The sequence below is a fragment of the Pempheris klunzingeri genome, chromosome 13 (assembly GCF_042242105.1).
Source record: "Pempheris klunzingeri isolate RE-2024b chromosome 13, fPemKlu1.hap1, whole genome shotgun sequence".
Lineage (NCBI taxonomy): Eukaryota > Metazoa > Chordata > Actinopteri > Acropomatiformes > Pempheridae > Pempheris > Pempheris klunzingeri.
Window position 1 is genome coordinate 18,331,554 of NC_092024.1, and position 19,605 is coordinate 18,351,158.

Below are 19,605 nucleotides of genomic sequence, written 5' to 3' on the forward strand. Positions count from 1 at the left end.
CAGCAGCAGAATTAAGGAAAGGCAAAATGTCATGAATAAATTTGTCCTTCTAACTAATAGTATTAGTTAGTAGTAGTATTAGTTAGCATGAATTAAAAAATATATATATAGAAACATATTGCAAAGCTAATTGTTTACCTACCAAGCAATATCCCACTATTACATTTTTGTTCAGCATCACCCTTTCTAAAGTGATCGAAATTAATCAGTTGCATTAAACCTACTCAAATAGCCTACTGTGCTTAAGAATATTTTTAAAGTGCTTTATATGTGTATTTCCATTTCCTGCTAGTGCTGCTACGCTTCCACTCTGCTCCCTGTCAGTGGCATATTACACTTTTTACTTCTACCCTCTACATTTATCTGACAGCAAAAGTTTTGCAGATAAAACATGCACACATCATCTAATAAAACAGGATACATGAAAGTAACCAAAATCACATACAGTTGTCGTTTCACCACAATATGAACTTGCACTAAAATGAACTACTCATAATAATCCAACAATACAATACATACTTATTCTATCTCTGAATGGAGCCACCTTGCTTTTACTTTTTAAGAAAATGCATCAGTCCTTTTGCCCACAAACTAGTTTTTATTAGCTGATGCTTTGGAATTGCGATATTTCCGACAGCACTTAAAGGCACCAACCGACACACTCCGGACAGCCAGACGGTGGAAACAGTGAAGGAATCCAGAAGTTAGCAGATCCAAGTTCACATACCGCAAAGAAGGAGGAGTAACGAGGTCTTTTTTTTCAAAACAAGGAGGGTTAGCTGTAAGTATCGACTCCCTTGATAAATATCTCTCTGCCGTTTCTTTTCGACATAGTTGTTTGAGCGGTGGCGTGAGGTAGTTTGACAGGAAAGCGGAACTAGCTGTTAGCTAACTAGCGAGCTAGCAGCACATTAGCTCGGTTAACGAGCCTCCCCTGGATCCTGCCCTGTTTACCAAACTTGAGCTCAACAACAACTTTTCAGACAATGTAAGCACACTTCAGTGTACTTTCACAGCCATATCACACTGTTCTCTCTCTTTTTTAAATTGTTCACTTCAGTTTTGTTTTGTTTTGTTTTGTTTTGGGGAGCTGACAGCCACAACTTTTGTATCATGGGTGTGGGAAACTAGCAATCTTTTTTTTTTTTTTTTTAATACTTTTTGTTCATGTTTCTCAGCCTCACGTCTCCTGTTTATCAAGTGACTCTCGTTAAGCGGCTGCTCAGCACTTCACTTTATCCCTCTGTTTGTGATAACCAGGGTCAGGTGTGTGGGCACAGCATCGCAGCTATTTAAATCTAACAACGGAAATGATTAACCATCTGTCGTGTTTTGTCCAGTGTCTTCAGTGAGGATTGGCGGCTGTAGTGAAAACTGTTGACACTTGTTTTTATACCCTATAAATCATGCTCTGAAAGCAATAAAAGCAATGGTTAAGGTTTTGTCTGTGCAGCATAATGTCATTGCCCCCTTTTGGTGTTTGTTTTGGTCAGCATTTTTAGTCACTTTACATTTAACCAAACGAAATGTGGCCTCACCTTTGAGGACAGATCGTGGGCAAAATTGTTGAGAAAAGAAATATCCCCTATATTTGAATGTAAGTGGAGACCAAGGAGGAGGATATGAACACAACATGATGAAAATAAGACAAGACTTGAGTGTGTGGTGCAGGCAGATCTGGAGGAACAGGTTTGGGTAGAGGAACGAGAAATGCGTTTCCCTGTGGGAGCTTATTGTGTTAGACTCTTACTGTTGCTGCTGTGAAGAAGCTAGGACATGAACGGGTATGTCCTTTAGGCTTGTTAATTTAGTCTGCTTGTGGCTGCAAACACATGTATTATGGTGTCGCAGTCTTGTGTTGTTAACAAGGGTGAGGTGTGAAAATGTGCTGCTGACTGTTATGTGATGTTAGGCTCAAATTGCACAGGGAACAGAAAAATCTAGCTTGTGCTGCTTAAGTGTAACATCCTCATCATGGAGTTGTGAAGTTAAATCAATATCCAGCTATACAGAAGTCCGTTCTACTGGCACATGTAATTGATCTTATGGTGTTGACATGTTCATTTGCTCTTGTCGTGGCTTGGTATTTCAGAAGAGCACCACATGTGTGAATGAGTCCTCTCTCGGTGTTACAGTCGTGATCAGGGTCTTGCCAACTCCAATGATCAGCTAGAAAAAAGCAGTCAAGCCTGTGTGAACCAAGTGCCCTCTTTCTGGAAAAAAAAAAATTGCAGAGTCAACAACATTAAATCCTCTGAACTGTCTGCCAAGGCTATCTATTTTCCCTGGCCCTTGTTTTTCCTCAGGATGTTAAGTTGCTGCAGGTTTGAAAAGGAACCTTAAATTCGGAGGTTATTTGAAAACAATAAAATGTCACTTGAACTTTAAAGGGAAAGAGGAAAAAGGGAATAAAGCCGTGTTTCCTGGTCCCAGTGTTGGTATCTGTGAAAAGTCTGGACTTGGAATAGAGACAGAGCATTGTGTTCCTGGTTAACTTGCTCTGTCCTTGAAAGCACAGGCTTTCTGCATCACAGAAAACAAGCTTAAGTCTGTGTTTATGATGATCTTAATCTCATGTTACTTGTGCACCAAATCTTGTTAGAGGCTGACAGTACACCAGTCATTTCAGTGCATCCTGTGATGCTGGACTGCATGAAGGTCACTTGATGCACAAATCCCAATTTTTTTTATTTTTTTTTGATTGGATTTGTATCTGCTAAACCGTTCCCAGCTCATGTTGTGATCAGAATGTATCTCCAAACGGATTACCTTGAAAAACACAGTAAAACCACACCCATTACTCAGCTCTGCCTGCCTTTGCCTGTCAGTGTGGTTGTAGTCATGACAAACCAGCATCATTTACAACATATCCTGTGGAAAGTACTTCATGGATTACTCTTTTGCAATATTTCTCATACAATCCTGCTTTCACCTTCCTCTAACACATAGTGGCATTTAATTCTGATCCACTTCTTTAATGCCATGCTTTATCTTAACTCTAATGAAGTCCATTCCTCCTCTTGAAATGTTTGCAAATAAACTGAAAGCACAGTATAGTGTTCAATTTCACAACGAGCGGCCAACCACGATCAGCACTTCCTGCAGACAGTTCACAGTAAAAACTTCTTTGCCTCATGTCCGTCCTGTTGTTGTACATATTGCGCAAGATCACAAAATCAAAAGTTCAATCTGAACTCTGAGCCTGCATGGAGTTGTAAAATGTGGTGGTCCATTTTCAGAAGAAATACAAGATCAATAATTGAAATGTAGTATCTGTTCCTTTTTTAAAGTGAAGCTCTAATTGTTTTTTTTGTGATTTATTAACAGACACTGATACTTCTTCAGCACCCAGTCTTTACCATTACGGAACCAAAGCTGAACAGCAACATTTTTAGAGCTAACAACAGTGTATTTGCAAACCGTCCACCATAATTTCAGTCGATTAAGTAGGTGTTACGCATCACCTCTGCTGTAAGGCAGTCTCTATATCCAGTCCATAAAGATACTTGTTAGCAAGCTCTGTTATTGTGGTTGCATAAATATTCAAAACAGTTATCAATCAGTACTGATCCCGGTTAAGTCCTTATCATAAAGCCTTTGTTTTATAGGAAATTCCACATTTTCTGCCTAGTTCCTTTACTGCATGTCAATGAAGTAAAATGATATTTTGAGGATGAGTTTGGTGCTTTCAGGTAATATTTACATGCAAGAAAATTCTGAACAAGAGCATGAGTAGTGTTGATGATGTGATAAGTAGAGGCATTCACTGTTCATTTCACTCAATTAAAACAGTCAGGTTAGTTCATACATGTGCATAGCTAAACTGGTGAAGAGGCCTATCTTTTTAACAGTAAAGTAAGTGATACACTTGTTATGTTTTGTTTTTTGAATTTTGATAACTTAATTTAACTTTTAGAATTTCACCACTCTGCTAGTTTTTATGTCAAATTTGTCTTGTAGTAAACCTTGCTAATGTTGTGTACTACTGCCAGTCACCGATATCCAATCTTATGATTGAAATGTTCCTATCACAGCCTCGTTATCTCTGTTCCCTCATCATTAGCATATATTCTGCAAGCCACACCACAGCTAGGCTTTACATCAACATGGAACTGCTTTAGGCTCACTAGAAGTTTTGCTTCATCACTGAAATAGATTTTTGTTTCCTTTATCAGCAGGCCTGCTGTATGTGTTCAGACTCACACTCCTTCAGGGGCAGGAAAACAGCCTGATTTGTTTAGGTTTTGCATCTCCTCCTTATATGAGTGACATGAACATACACGGATATACTCATGCAGTTAAATGTTGGCTCCTTAAATGCATTCTTCATATATATGATTATACTCTGAAGAAACACCGCATTGAAAAAAGTATCAGAGCCTAATGTCTTAAATACTGAATTTATCATTATTTGAGATGGGGAAAAAAAAAAAAATCTCATAATTCAGAATCTGTAACCAGAAAATGTCTGACCTGGTAAACGTCTTTGAAGCGGCTATAGTCAATATTTCTATAACGGTATATGAAATGATAATGTTAAAACAGTGTGACAGAGTGAAAGGGGTTCCTCGTAGTGATTAACCCATAGAGATTTTTCACCAGAATCTGCATCGCTTCTCAGCTTTAACGTCCTATTGATTTTCACCTCATTGTTTAACTGTCCAACTGCAACCTTGCTGTACTGTCTTTGGTTCACTTTCACCACTCTCATAGTATTGTTTTTTTGTCATTTGTTTTCAGTGAAAAACCTCTAAAAACCAACTTTACATTTAGCTGCTAAAGGGACAGATATATCCCTCAGGATTTGGTAGAGACCAACAACAGCATAAAGCAAAACTCACAGAGAGGGCAGATAAAGAGACGGACAGGGCCTGTAAAACTTTATGGATTTTTTTCGTTGTGGTCCACCTCGGTCCACTGATGCAGCAGTCCACCAGGATTTGACAGAGTGTGTCCCTATTACAAATGATTTTAGAAGCTGTTTTTTTTTAGTTAAGGTACATAATGCTTCTTTAAAGAGAGAATCTCTTTGGTCTTTGAGTCATCAGGTGGCCAGAAATACATCATAACATAATGTTACTCCATATCTGCTGAATGCAGCAACTTTTTGCCATAGCACTTAAAAGTTGGTTATGTGAATGTTGTGAGTTCACAACTTCTCTCCACTGCTCCTAAGTGGCAAAAAAAGAGTTCACAAGTTCAGTATTTAACTGATTACGAAAACATTATTATTTTTACCAAGAATCTGCTGTACAGAAATCATCCGGTACATTTGAGGTCATTCAGAAATAGTGTCACAGTTTGTCATCAAATAGAGAGCACTGGCGAGTCAACCCTCAACTGTAAAATGCCTAATTCAGTTCAGATCTTGTTGACATTTTTAAATAATTAAACTTAAATTTATAAATGTATTTATAAAGGTATGTCATTTTTTTCTCTGTTGGTCTCAAACAGAGTATGTGTCCTTGACTGGTTAGCTAATGTGTTATTCAACTAATTTTTGCAGTGTATCTTTGTTTTTGGTTTTGTATGATCATAGAATATTTCTAATAGTGACCTAGAATAAAAATCTAGGTCTTTAGATTTGCCAGTCACAGAGCTTTATGATGATTGATGCCCTCTGATGTGACTTCAGTGTGTGACCTCTGAAATCTGCCCCTCCTCTAGGCCACAGAATATCGAGCTCGGTGCCACGGGGGGAGCCTCCAAACAGGACAGCAGCATAATGGAAGACATGAGTGTTGAACAGATCACCATGAGGGCCAACCAAGTGACTGACGAGGTATCACACACACACACACATAATGCCTCTCTCCTCCACTCACTAATACTCTTTCTCTCTGAGTGAGCATGAAACTTGCTAAAAGTTTAATTTTAAATTTTAATTTTTTTTAGTATTAAATACAAAACTGCAAGCAACAGACAGAAGCTGATGAAACAAGGAGTGTTTGGAACAAACTGAGCATACAGAAAAAAAGTGGGGTAGTGGATAATGTTGCAACTTTACAGCCACCTTTCAAACATGCAGGGAATGAGTATTTGATACTGAAAATGGAGATTTTGGGTGGAGTATCACTTTATTTCACGACAAAAAGGCCCTTACATAGATGCTAATTATCCACAAACAAGCAATCAGGACAAGAGGTTTCTCAGATGCAAAACTGCAGTCGTTCAAATTGAAATGTAGCCAAGCAACTGCTTAAAGGAATAGTTTGACATTTTGCTTATTTGCTTATTTCCCAGCTGAATTTGGGCGAGAGGTGGGGTACACCCTGGACTGTTATAGAGTCCAGGGTACATAGAGACAGACAACCTATAACACTAACTCCTATTGGCAATTTAGAGTCACCAGTGAACCTAACCTGCATGTCTTTGGACTGTGGGAGAGGGCTGGAGTACCCTGAGAACAACACCTGTGTGTAAACTCCACATAGAAAGACCCCAGGTCCAAACCTGGATTTGACTGGAACCTTCTTGCTGTGAGGCATCACCACACCACCGTGATGCCCAGCGTACACATGAGAGTGCTAGCGCATCTAATTCTCACCAAGAAAGCAAATCAGTGCGTTTCTCAAAATGTCAAACTTTTACTTGTAATGTCCAAAGCAGAAACACTCAAAACGGTAACAGTGTAGATAATCAAATGGCTGCTCAGGTTCATTGTGTAATTTGTGTCAGAATATCATTGAAATGTATGTTAACTTGATTGTAGCCATAACCATTGAAGATGGCACACTCTGGCTTAGTGGGAAAAGCATCAGTAGAGGGAAAAAATAACATCCTGGGGTCTCTTCAGCATTGCAAGAGCAGGGGGTGGGTAATTGGATTCATTGCATTCACAGTTGATTATCAAGCTAGGAATTAATAGGAAGTGCGAGAGGCTTTACGCCTAATTTAGCCTGATAGTTCGCTTATCCCACTGCGGTTTTGACAGTTTGAATGTTGTCAGCTATATCTTAGCATTTTATTATCCAGGAGATAATTGTTTAATCAGCACTCCAGGGCATCATATGATCAGCCATTTGATTCAGATGGAGGCTGTAGGGATGCTTTTCTATGGCTTCTCGTAATGAAGAGAGGACACCAAGATTCATTCAAGAGGTTTATGTAGGTTTTACGAGCTCGGAGTCTAACATCCCAAGCATAGATGAGACTAAAGAATACAGAGTAAAGCTTCCACATATATAGGATTCTGCAAGCAATATCTGGTTTCAGGTAAGTAGGGGGTACCCCAAAGATGGATTTCCATGGACCGGCCAGGAAAATAGAATGCTGACTTAAGGGTGACATATATACCATCTATGGTACATGTTCCTGCAACATGTTACATAAGAAAGACCTTAAAAAACAGAGGCAAATTAACTTAGTCTAGCCGAGCTTCTAGCTGTACATTTCACCTTACTGTAATTGTGACTGCACTAATTGACTGTTTTCTCTCTGTGTGTGCTTTCTAACTCTACCTGTGATTTTTCTCTTTTTCTCTTCTTTATGCTGCCGTCTGGTTTATTTAGCAGCTCATAGAAGGGACAGGGCATGGGAGGGTCCTTCTGCTAATGCTACTTGTCACTCTGACTTTAGGTAACCACTCATACCTGACTACCTGGCTGGTAATGTATCAGGGCAACATCGGAATTTGTTATATAAGAAAAAGGTTGTTTGCAGGAAGTCTAACACGAGCTGTCTTCATAGCTGTTTCTCATGTTTTCAACATTGTGTCACAGTTATTTAAGCCCATTATTTGAACGCTACTGTCCAGTCATCCTAGTATATTGCAGCCAATAAATACTTGTCATGTGTTTTTAATGCTTTTTGTGGTAGAAAACACTTGAGTTTTATGTTTTAAAGCCTTGCATGTTGTTTGCTGGAACCTGCATGTACCCTGCCTATCTGTGTTTCCATTTAAGCCATCTCAAACAAATGATAAAAATACCTCTCCGTTGTCTGTATCTCAAAGATTTGTCACAGCAACCCAATCTGGAAAATTTGGCAATGATAACAATTTCGGGCTTAATTAGCCAAGTTCAAGGATTTTTGGAGGTGTAGTAATGTAATGTTTATCCACCGGAGTGATGTTCTGGCTAAGCCAACAGAAACGTGGCTGAGCTCAACACAACCCTCTCGCCAATTCTGTGTTTGTCTTCTTCTCAACTCACTGATTAATGTATTCAGAGCAAATATAACACAGAGAGAAAGAGGAATTGGGTCCCCACTCTCTCTTGTTAACAGTTCATTAGTGATGGTAACAATGGAGTCATGCCCTGAGTCGCTTCCGTGCTTCGCTCCTTTGGATGCCCTCGTCCCTTTTTGGACTATTAATAGAGACACAAAAGCATAACTCACCTGAACTGACTGCATTCCCGTTTGTCGTCAACACTTGCCTCTGAAACTTGTGTGTTTCTGTCTGTCCTGCTCTATGGAGATCGTTAACTTTTGTGTCAGCTGTACTCATGCCACTCGATCAGGGAGGGTTTAGACACAGGGAAAGTGTAGCTGTGTCCCAAATCCACACCCCATGCTAATTCTAAGGAAGTTTTGGTATGTAGTGTGTTCACACTGCAGAAGTGACAAAATCAAGTATACTCAAACCTGACATTATGCATACTAAATAGAGATTTTTGAGAGTGTTCTCATGGGCTGAAACTGAAGATTATTTCAGAAAATGGTAAACTCTGAAACATTTATCACATAAGGCTTAGAAGAATAGCAAATGCTCACAGTCGACAGGCTGAAACTAGGGAATATTTTGCCTTTCGATCTTGAAAAATAACTCAGAAAATGAATAGTCCACTATTCTAATAACTTATTCATCATTAGTCAGTCAATTAATCGATTGACTGACTAATCTTTTCAGGTCTAGTTTTAAGGGCAAAAAATGTGGCAGTTATTTTGTCTATAGGAGGTATCAAATAGTGAAAAATACTGAACACAATTGCAGTTGTTTTATTTGATAGGAAGCCAAACTCCATAATTACATCCATAATTAAAATAATAGACATTTGTGTTACATAATTGTACTGCAACCTCTAAGCTTATATGGGCCACAACTAGTTAAGACCAGGAAATCAAAGTAAACCTGAATTATGATTTTATAATAATGTAAATGTATAATCGGATGATATCTATTGTTCTACTGTTGATGTTTCGTTGATGTGTCGCTCATCCATAGAGGACAGGCAGAGGATGCAGGGAAAGACACAAATGTAAATGTAAACGGAGCCAGAGACGATGCTTTATGTAACGGCAGATTTTAAGACTGAGTGCAGACATATAATGGATCTTACAGCTTTACACTCACACAGAAATGGTTTCATAAATATGTTGCCATCTCTTTTCATAACCTTCTGAATATTAATGGTGTAGCTTCCTCCATGTTTTATCACATGTATCTTTTATTCCCCCCATCCCTCTTATCTTGCCATCTTTGTAATTGTCTCATTGATTGATTCCTCCCGTCTGTTGCTCTGCTCTCTTCCACTCTGCCTGTCTCTCTACATCTACACCATCAGTTTTGTTCATGTTAACTACAAGAACCTGAAAGATGTAAAAATCTGGTCCATCTGTACCAGCACAAACAGTGTCCCAACTCTTGGAATAATCTTAGACACTTCCTGTCAGAATATGAGTTTCTAAAATCCTGTTTTAAAAAAACCAAAATAAAACAACCTGACACTTGAGTCAGCTTGTGTTTGGTTACATCTGGGCAGTTGGCGCCTGAAGGAGCCCAACACAAAAATGAATCAACGCTGAGGTCTGAATTCACTCTAGTCAGCCTTTGTCTTTCAAACTGCTGTTAGATAGGAAACTTGTTCACCTCTTTTTATCCAATAACGCCTCCTGTTTCGCCCCCACAGTCACTGGAAAGCACACGGAGGATGCTGCAGATGGCAGAGGAGGTGAGACTTTGACAATCTGCAGCTGCTGCTAACACAAAACCATCATATCATCTTACATGTAACTGCTTTTTGATGATCAGAAAGAGAGTGGACGTTGGTTTATAACAACGTGCACGACGATTTCAGCGATTTAGTCTTATTTAAGGATTTGGTAATAAATTAAGCAGTCTTTGAATGCTTGAGATTAGATTAGAGAAGAATTTTACATTAATGGAAGAAAGTATTGATGCAGTTTTAGTACCACTGTTAATAAAAAAAACGGTTCATGTTAATGTAAGAGTTTGACAGTAATATCATATTTTGAGAGAAGAGTCCATTTGAGAAGTCATAGTATTAATGAGAAAAGGTTGCTTCAGTTATTAATTTTTAAACATTTTTGTATTAGCCCCTCAGCTTTCAAATTCTGAACAAAATCGATATCCTAATGAACTCTTAAATGTATTCAACCCTGATTATTCTAATTCTTTATAATGCATAAATCTGTCTGTAATCTTTTCAATTGTTCTGAATTTGTGACTCTTGTATTTTCAGAGCAGACAAACCGGTGTCAACACCATGGTGATGTTGGACCAGCAAGGAGGTAGATAAAACATGACCACTGCTAGTTTTTTTTTTTTGTTTTTTTTAAAAGATGTTTCCACCTCTTTTTTCCCAGCTTACTAACCAAGTTTTATTTTATTAATTTGTTGCTGCTTTTTGTCGAAAAGAGTGAATGCAAATGGTTATGTTTATCTGTTGTTATGTTCTTCATTTGTTTTGAAAGAAACTAGTAATGACGTATACCACCCTAATGCTATTAGTCTAAATGTTTTTTTGTTTGGTTTTTTTGCAAGTTTTAGTTGCAGCTAAAATCAATAAGATGTCATTGTGCCACATTACAAATGTCATGCAAATGTTTTTCCCTTGAGGCAGTCAGGATCAAACAGGGAGGCGATGATAACTTATTGTAGAAAAACAGCAACGCTTCCCTGACAGGATGTGGTATCGAGTATGATTTTAAACATCAGTGTTTGTGTGTGTGCAGGATTGGTCACAGTGATCATGGAAATAATTTCAGGAATGTGAATCCCAAAATATCAGTGTGCCAAACTAGTGTTACTTCATCAATGGTCTTCAGGTTTTCTCAGGACGACTTTTGTCTATATTTGACCTGCAATGATATATTTTTATTGCCTGTAATCTAAAAAGTGAGTGCTGTACAAGATATACGTTCCCTGTAAAAATAGCAACTGAAATCATTTGTTGTACCACCTACAGTATGTTATTGATTTAGGATTTAGTTTAATTTAATCTATTCAAAAAGTGGATCAATGAAGGTCATAAACAAATGAAGTAAAAGGAAAATTCCTTGTGTATAAAATGTACCAAGATACCGAGAAGGCATGGTGTGACATGGTGTGGTGTGCCTGTCTGTATTTCAGAGCAGCTCAAGCGTGTGGATGAGGGCTTGGACCAGATCAACCAGGACATGAGACAGGCTGAGAAAAACCTGACTGACCTCTCCAAGTGCTGCGGCCTCTGTGTCTGCCCCTGTGACAGGTACACGGTACACTCAGAGCTACCGAAGCCTCCAAATCACTGTTGTGTGTCATGCTTTTCTCTACAGTTTTTTTTTTTTTCTTTGGTTTTTTTTGCTGTGCTTGTATGTATTTTGATAATTAACGGAACAGTTTCGTGGCTGGCTTTTAACAAACATTCGAGTAGGCAGGCAAGGAACCTTTCTAGAAAAACTGAAGTTTCTGATCACAAACATATTTTTCTTTGATATTTTTGCTTTTTATATCCTATATGGTTGCAAAACAGAGTTATTTCACATACATTTTTTCCACAATCAATGTTAAGTGACTCACATTTCGGGCACTTCTATCACTTGGTAGACATGAAACTGTCCTGGCTTAAATCATCAGGACAAGAGTTGATCCGCTGTTTTTGAAAACATTAGATTCTTTGATTTAAAAAGTTGACGATACTGTTTTGTGTAGTTTAAAAAGTAATTTTGGTTTAAAATTCTCTTAAAATCACTTCTAAGAGCTGTTGGAAGGTAACGGTGTTGTTAAAACTCCTAATACTCTATGCAACTTAATTCACAATACCCATTGGCACTGATGCCATTGGCTATTGTCCACCATGATTTCCCAGTAACAAAGGAGAAATAATTAAAATTGTCTGCAATTCCATTAAACTAAAGGATTGTTCCATTATCCTGTGTTCCTACTGTATGTTAAGTAACATTGATGATAATGTTACAAGAAAAAAATTGACACAGCAATACAAAATTGGGAAAACGTTTCCAGGAACCACCTGCCTGTACCTCTTCACAACTCTATTACCATGCGCCTCCATGACACTACTCTGATTCGTCAGGGTGATTTTACACAAACACAGCATGAACTCATAATATCAAAGTGTGACATGGAGAGAATAAAATACAAATTTGCATGTCAAATGTGAGTTCTATGGTCAAAGGATTGCTGCTACAATTTGTGAGCGTTCCCATCGGTTTATGAATGGATAGGGAATGTGACCGTGTTCTTACAGAGTCTCAAACATGACCGGTCCACTGCTCTGTACTGAGCACACTTGAAACTCTCTCCATCAAACCATATCGATATGCAGTGCCAGTGTGTGTGCATAGTAACATATCTAGTTCTACATATCTAAATGTGGCAAAATCTCCCCAAAATGCTTTCACTTTGGAGAAGAGGATTCTTTGATGAGTACCATAAGATAAGGTAGGGAATCTTTTTAACTTCTTTACGACTTTGTCACTGTAGTAATTTAGAGGACCATGTAGATGCATTTAAGTTAACATGCTGACATTGTATTTAAACACCTCTGGACGTCCTTGTTTGTAGTGAATCTTCATTTTTTATTTTTATTTTTTTTCTTTCTCCAGAGTGTCGTCAATCGAGCACGACTCACGATACAAGCGTACCTGGGGACTTGGAGGGCGTGATGGCGAAGGTGAAGCCAATGGGGCAAATGTAGTCTCAAGGCAGCCCTCTGGTGTTCGCAATGGCCAGGCTGCCCAGGTGAGCGCTTCGGCGCCCTCAGGCCCCTACATCAAGAGGTGGGTCCTGGTCATTTTGCTTCCCTCAAAATCTCTTAACCATAATGTTGTTAATTTGGAAACCACATATGATCTTCAATTGTGCCAGTCACAGATGAATTGTTAAGGCTCATTTGACAGAGCTGTTGTGGATAAATCAAACTTTTTTTTACATCTGCGGTGCAGGGTAACAAACGACGCCCGTGAGGATGAGATGGAGGAGAATCTGGAAGCAGTAGGCAGCATCATTGGCAACCTGAAAACGATGGCTATGGACATGGGCCATGAGATAGACAAGCAGAACGTACATATTGACAACATCACTGAGAAGGTAAGAGTCTGAGATTAATGACGTTTTAGTTCAGTTTGGTTTGTTTCGATCACACTAGTAAAAAAAAAAAAAAAAAAAAAATGTAAAAATCAGTTTTACAAATGTTTTACGAGGAAGGAAAAGCATTCAGCACATCACATTAATGTGAGAATGAATATCTCTGTAATTGTCTCTGTAAGAGCACATTATGTTGTTATATTTTGTGCAACTTCCTCTTTCCTTTTTAGATAGTGAATGCATTTAAGAGCATTCGATTTAAGTAATAACAACTTTTCTTTCTTTTAGGCGGAAATGAACAAAATTCGTATTGATGAGGCAAACCAGAGGGCCAACAAGCTCATCAACTAGACGTGGAAACCTGCTTCTGCCAGTTTTATCCATTAACCTTGAGCCTCTGTCACCTCATCCACCCACCGACACATACATACGCCGCATACCTACGTACATGCGCAAACACATGTTCTTTGACATAAAAACAGAAATTCAGTCAGGAAGAATGTTTCTGCCAGCAGTGTGCTAACCTTTTCTGCCCTAAGATGTAGATGCACAGTAGAGCATTTATATATTTTAGAAATTGACCACCAACAGTATACCTTTAGACTCATGCTGGACCTCAAGAAGCAGGAAGGGCATCAGAAACTGCACCAAAGAGGAAGTGACTTACTGCCTATCACTGCTGTTTGTTTCATACCAAATGTGCACCAGGCCTGTTGTATCATATCCCAACATTGACGGGAAGGAGCACTGGTTAGTGGCTTTTCTAATTTTTCCTGTTTTGCCTTTTCACTTGACATGATGTATGAACAGTCTCTCTTTGTGTTTTCAACTCTGGTTTGCACCAGTGAGGTCCCAAAGACAGCTGATGAGTTTGGATTTAAGTGATATACAGCACGGCGCTAATTTATTCATCACCTCCTGTTGGTCTTCTTTTGATACAGTTACGCATAGTTTAATCATAAATCCTTGACTTTGGTTCTAATCAAATCCTTATTGGCTCAATGTGTAATTATGTTTATTTGTATCATGTGTTATGTCGAGATGCTATGCTTATTTAATTATTCCTTATCAAGCAGAAATGGCTTGTGAATAAAGTTGTGTTTTTTAACACTTTGTTCTCATGTCATTTATGCCATTTCAGATGTTAAAGCTATTTCAAAAAATATCACATGTTGTGCTTTGGAGTGGGTCATGACAAATCCTTTCATGCTGGAATTCAAAGCACCTACTCCTGAATGATAGCAATTTAATATTGTTTTTTTTAATTTTCTGACTGCTGAGAAGTCAAGGTTGTTGTAACTAGCTGTAGGAACATTGTAAGGCACTCACTTGGTGTGAAGAAATGTAATATATAGCAATCACCTGCCCTTCAAATGTGAAGGAGGGTCTGTAAGCATCATGAGGAATGTTCAGCATTACCTACTTCAAAGCATCTGATGTAGTTTATAATAACATTGAATAATGGAAACATAAGAGTGGTTGAGTAATAGTAATTTTGTCTTCAGTGGACTGCTGTACCTGTCTTTTGAGGTTTTTCACTCGGACTACTGTGTTGGTGTAAATACTGAAACACATAGTAGCTGTTTCATTGCCTATAGTCATTCTGTTAATCTAATATCATTTGTCTTTCTTCATCACCTCCTCGTTAACAGATTTATAGCACCCAAGAGGAGATCGAATGGCCTATGCAGGGTTCCTACACAAGTCTGGTGTAGCAGAAATGTGCGGAAATTAAATTTCCCCAAATTTTGATAATTGGTCAGTATGGAAACATGTTCAGTTCTGAAACGTACGGCTGTGCAGTGTTTAATCCACTATCATTTCTCATATTGGCTCACTAGGTCATTGTCGTCATGGCACATGCAGCAGTTTTGTCATAATGAAAACAACCTAGAATAAATTAAATGCCCTTTTTATAGGTGATCCACAGTTGTGTTGTAACAGCTATTGTATCACAAACAGCTCCTCTTGTCTCTCTGTATTTGTACATAGCCAGTTTTCACAGCAGAGCTACAGTAAAGTGATAATATCGGATAATGGAAAGCATAATTTGTTTTGTCGAAGCCGTAGCCGGGCTGAGAAATAACCGCCAACAGCAAAATGCAAAAGTATACATGTAAAGGAATGATGTTTAAGTGGTAAATGTAGAATCAGAACAACCCCTGGCGGGCTCTGGTAAGGACTCGCTGTGGAAAATTGGTTAATGATAAAGTAACACAGTATGCTGAAAGTATCTCTCATGTGCATCTTGTTGAAAAATTATAATTCGTATGCTCTGCTGCAGGCATACACCTATTGAGTTTGTAAAGATTGAAATGAACTTTTATTCAGGGCTTTGTATTGCTGTAAGTGATCATCCTCAGCCCGTTACTTGTCAGCTGCGATCTAATTAGTTTAGCCTAAGACTGCCTCGCTGTCTTGAGGCTGTTTATTCATTGTTGTACCAACAGCCACTGGAATGTAAATCTCACCATTGTGTCCATTTTGAATATGTTCATATGCAGCGTGTCTTATCTGAAATTAGCTCTGTTAACGGATTACTGTTCAGCAAAGTAAAAATGCCTTTTGTTTCACGTCTGCCTTTTGTTTAATTGTTTGTACTCAATAAATGTATTCTGAAATTCATCTTATTGCACCTCTTTGATGTGTAATGAAGCCAGTGTTCAATCAAAATCGGCAAAGGTAAAACTGCGGATGTGAATTTTATTTGTTAGCAAAGCAGGAAAAAAAACAGCAAAAAATAAACCTAAACTGTATAGTTTCAGGACTTTATTTTAAAGTTTATTCTCTCAAAATGTATTTGATATTTCTTGTCAACACTTTTGGATATTTTACATAGCTAGAGAGTATAAAATGCAGATTAAAAACCACTGAACAGAAAAGCCCGGTAGGAAGGAGTGGAGGAATAAACAAAGGTGATGGAGGTGACAGAATCTGAGATACTGTAGATATAGTGACCAGTAAAAACAAGACTTGAGTACATGTGATGCAAGTTTCTCAAACCATTTCGAGGTGCGTTTATAACGGAGAAATTGGACAACTGGTACTCCTACCACAGACGTGACGTTCTTCTGGCCCTCTGCACACAGATATATCTGTATTTCTTGTTCAGACGGCCACAGGAAAATCATAATTTAATAACTATTTGTAATAACTTTGTTGTAAATCTAGACTGTGATCATCACAATGCTACCACGTTTCCTCTTGAGCTGAACAGTCTCATATCTTTCTACACCTGACTTCCATAATTTCAATGAGGTCACTAGAGTTGAATTGCAGTTCAGGGACGAAGCCCGCAGTACAAGGCAAGACGGCAGTGGGATAGTGTATGTGTGAGCCACCATCCTTGTGACAAAGTATCATCTAGAAATTCAGTTCCATATACTGTACACACTCTGTATTTCCTGTATGCGTGTATCAATTTAAATGTCTTACTCTATAATGGCTTTATTATTTAAATTCATACTTCCGTCCTTTCTTCCCCTACATTCATATTATAGACACATTCCCTCAGCTCCATACCGCTACTGTATGATCCTCGCCTTACATGCCTGGTCCTGTTGTGTGGTTTGGAAAAGCAGTCCAGATTCGTCCGACCCACGGCTTGTCCTAGACTTTGGCTGGCACTGTAAAACTCTCTGAATAAAGGTCCAGGCTCTTTTTCTGCTTTTATAAGAGCACCTGGTCTAAATTCTAGTTGGCTATAATTCAACACTTAACATTTCTTGTGAATAAAAAGTCTAGTTTGAGAGACCAGAGGGGTGTTTCATAAAGATTACCAGTTAAACCAGGCGTATTTTAGCAAGGCAGGCCTATGTCTTCATAAATAAGGTTTAAATAAGTCCTTGTCCTCCCAGAATAGCCTGGTCTTGGTCAGGTTAGTGTTGTACTCTTCACTTTGAGCTGAACCAGTCCATCTCTTGAAGGTTCCTCTTTACTGCTGCTCTGTGAACATGACTCGGGCAGAAAGAAAAGCAGCTGGCCTGTGCTACCTGAGTCATACTTACAGAGCAACACTAATAACAAACCTATGACTCTGTCCATGTTAAATTTAACACATGTCCCACTTTTGCGTACTTCAAATTTGAACTCCTATCTTTTCCAGTCTACATGTAAAATGTGCTGCAATTAAAATAAAGCAAAAAACAACTTCACTATGACAGTAGCATCATAGTAAGCAGCATTTTCACCATTTGTTCGCTCTTTAAATATCAATCATAGAAACAGACGGGGGCAGGCAGCCAGTCTTAAGATATTTTAACTGTTGTTAAAGATCATTTAACACTTGTCCAAACTAAGTTGTAAAATCATACTAATAGTTTCTAAAAATGCTAATTACCTTATTGTTGTGCTATAAAATAGCTGGACTCTTATTGTATATTTAAATGTTTAAATGTATTAAATGTACATTTTAGCTCTTATTATACAAAGAAAGTTTATATTAATCACAAGATGCATAAATTCATGATTACACAGTCTGATCTTTTCTACATTCTGTCAAGGATTTTTTTTTAATGGTGGTAGTTAATTTTTTCTGTAAAATTTACACTATGTGCTGCTTTGTGGCTAAAAATCTCAGTTTTGTCTTTCCATGTCAAATGTATTCATTAAAATTAGAATTGACTTTAGGGGACAGATTAATCCTGGTTCATTTTGATTTTAGTTTTAATAGTGAAAAGCCTAATTTTAAATCAGGCTCTTCACAATCTGACCTCCTTTTCTGAGCCACCTTTACAAAACACCCCTCAGGTATATGCTAACGGAATACATTTTCACATGTGTGTCACAACAAGCCAAAGTTGAAGACAAATAAGGCAGGTCAAGTTGGTCTTAATTGAAGGTTCAAGAATATCACAATAGCACCATATCAAACTTAAACGTAAAACATACTTCATGCATCTGCAGATATATAAACTGTATATGTATATATGTTAATGAATAGATATGAAATTTAGGGTTCAAGACACAAGTGTTGAATATATTTCAAGTTCACAGAAATAACTACTGCCACAGTTCAGTTGAGAAAACAGCCTGATTAGATCCATTTTCAAAACTGACTGATTGTGGTGTCTCATGACTGTGTGTCATCAGTTACCAATTTAAAATCTCAACAGTCAAACCCTTCACAGTGCATAGAGCATTTGGTTTGCATGCCTGCAATTACACTTGATGTGTGTGCACTGTACAGCACTGCACAACGGTTTACTCATCAGCAAGTCTTTACGCCGCATTTACAAAGCTTTTTAAAGCCTTTTAAATTCACTCTGGTTCTATAAGTAGCATTTAGCTCTCCAAATTCAAGCAGCACAGTATTACAGTTCACAACCATTGTATAAGGCAGATTAATAAAAGTACTCTTTAGTACTCTTGACTCACCCTATGTTCATTACAGGCCTTCATATCCTACATAACTATATCAAAGCATGCCAGACCAAAATTAAAAAATGCAGCAAAACAAACAAAAAGGTTTTAGAAACATTCTTTGGTTGAGTGTGAAAGAAGCATTCCTGTGCTTTAATTTGATGCTTTGAATTTGGCATTTGTTAAAAAGAACACAAAGAAAAAAAAAAAGTGGACCTTTACAATGATGCCCTGGCTTAAATACAAGCAAAACAGTGATGGCTTTAACCTACACTACAATATTTATGTTCATTCTTGGAAAATAATATTTAAAAAATCTAGTGATAAAAAGCTTGCTCTGACTGATTGTACACAAATACTACTTTCTCTTCCCAGGTTGCCAAGGCAACCCCCCCTCCCAATGGCCTTCCCATCTCTTTTCACTTCTTCTTGGCAAAACGACTGAACTTCTTCTCCTTGTCTTTCTTGGCAGAGCTGGGCTCAGGGAGGGCAGTTGAGGAGGAGGGAGCGGGCAGGCTGTGGGTTTTGGCTCCTGAGGGCCCCGACGCCTCCTCCGCTGCCAGGGGCTGAACGGCCTTCTCCATGGCCTGGCTCCAACGCTGGAGCTCCTCCTGAAATTAAACACAAAGACACAAGCACACCACAGCGGCTTACAAAGGGAAGTCCACCTCCAGAGGAGCAGTGTGTGTTTTCGCCTCTTAGTCACTTTGAGCGGAGGTGGTCACACATTTAACAATGAAACTTTACATAAGGTGCTTGTGAGGCTAAAACTCAGGACTATAGATGAAAACAAACAATTGTGTTTTATAAAATTACATGGATGAATTATTGAATGATAGGATAAATCTCTCGCTAGCTGAAGAAATATGACTGACATGTCAAAGTTTAACATCTTAAAAATTATAAATATATGGACAGCATTACATTCAGTGATTACTGAATTACTTTACATAAGGTCAAAGATTACACAACTG

The 19,605-nt window shown here is 38.2% G+C and overlaps 2 protein-coding genes across 7 annotated transcripts in view; one reads left to right on the forward strand and one right to left on the reverse strand.

The window, feature by feature from the left end:
• The first annotated feature begins 647 nt into the window (after positions 1–647).
• Positions 648–15,895, forward strand: LOC139211661 (synaptosomal-associated protein 23-like). Of its 2 annotated transcripts, none has more exons than XM_070841983.1 (8): positions 648–781; positions 5,668–5,782; positions 9,852–9,893; positions 10,425–10,473; positions 11,315–11,432; positions 12,790–12,963; positions 13,129–13,273; positions 13,559–15,895. In XM_070841983.1, exons 2-8 carry the CDS (start codon positions 5,726–5,728, stop codon positions 13,619–13,621), a joined length of 648 nt encoding a protein of 215 aa, XP_070698084.1. In that variant the 5' UTR covers positions 648–781; positions 5,668–5,725; the 3' UTR covers positions 13,622–15,895. The 2 variants fall into 2 exon arrangements, with proteins under 2 accessions (XP_070698084.1, XP_070698083.1); XM_070841982.1 differs by lacking the exon at positions 648–781 and adding an exon at positions 849–988.
• A 127-nt stretch (positions 15,896–16,022) lies between these two features.
• sptb (spectrin, beta, erythrocytic) overlaps positions 16,023–19,605 on the reverse strand; it is a 44,468-nt gene continuing 40,885 nt past the window's right edge. For all 5 annotated transcript variants that reach the window (XM_070841978.1, XM_070841976.1, XM_070841977.1 and 2 more), the window contains one exon: positions 16,023–19,242. In XM_070841978.1, coding sequence (XP_070698079.1) covers positions 19,051–19,242 — 192 coding nt within the window. In that variant the 3' untranslated portion in view covers positions 16,023–19,050. The remainder of the gene's footprint in view (positions 19,243–19,605) is intronic.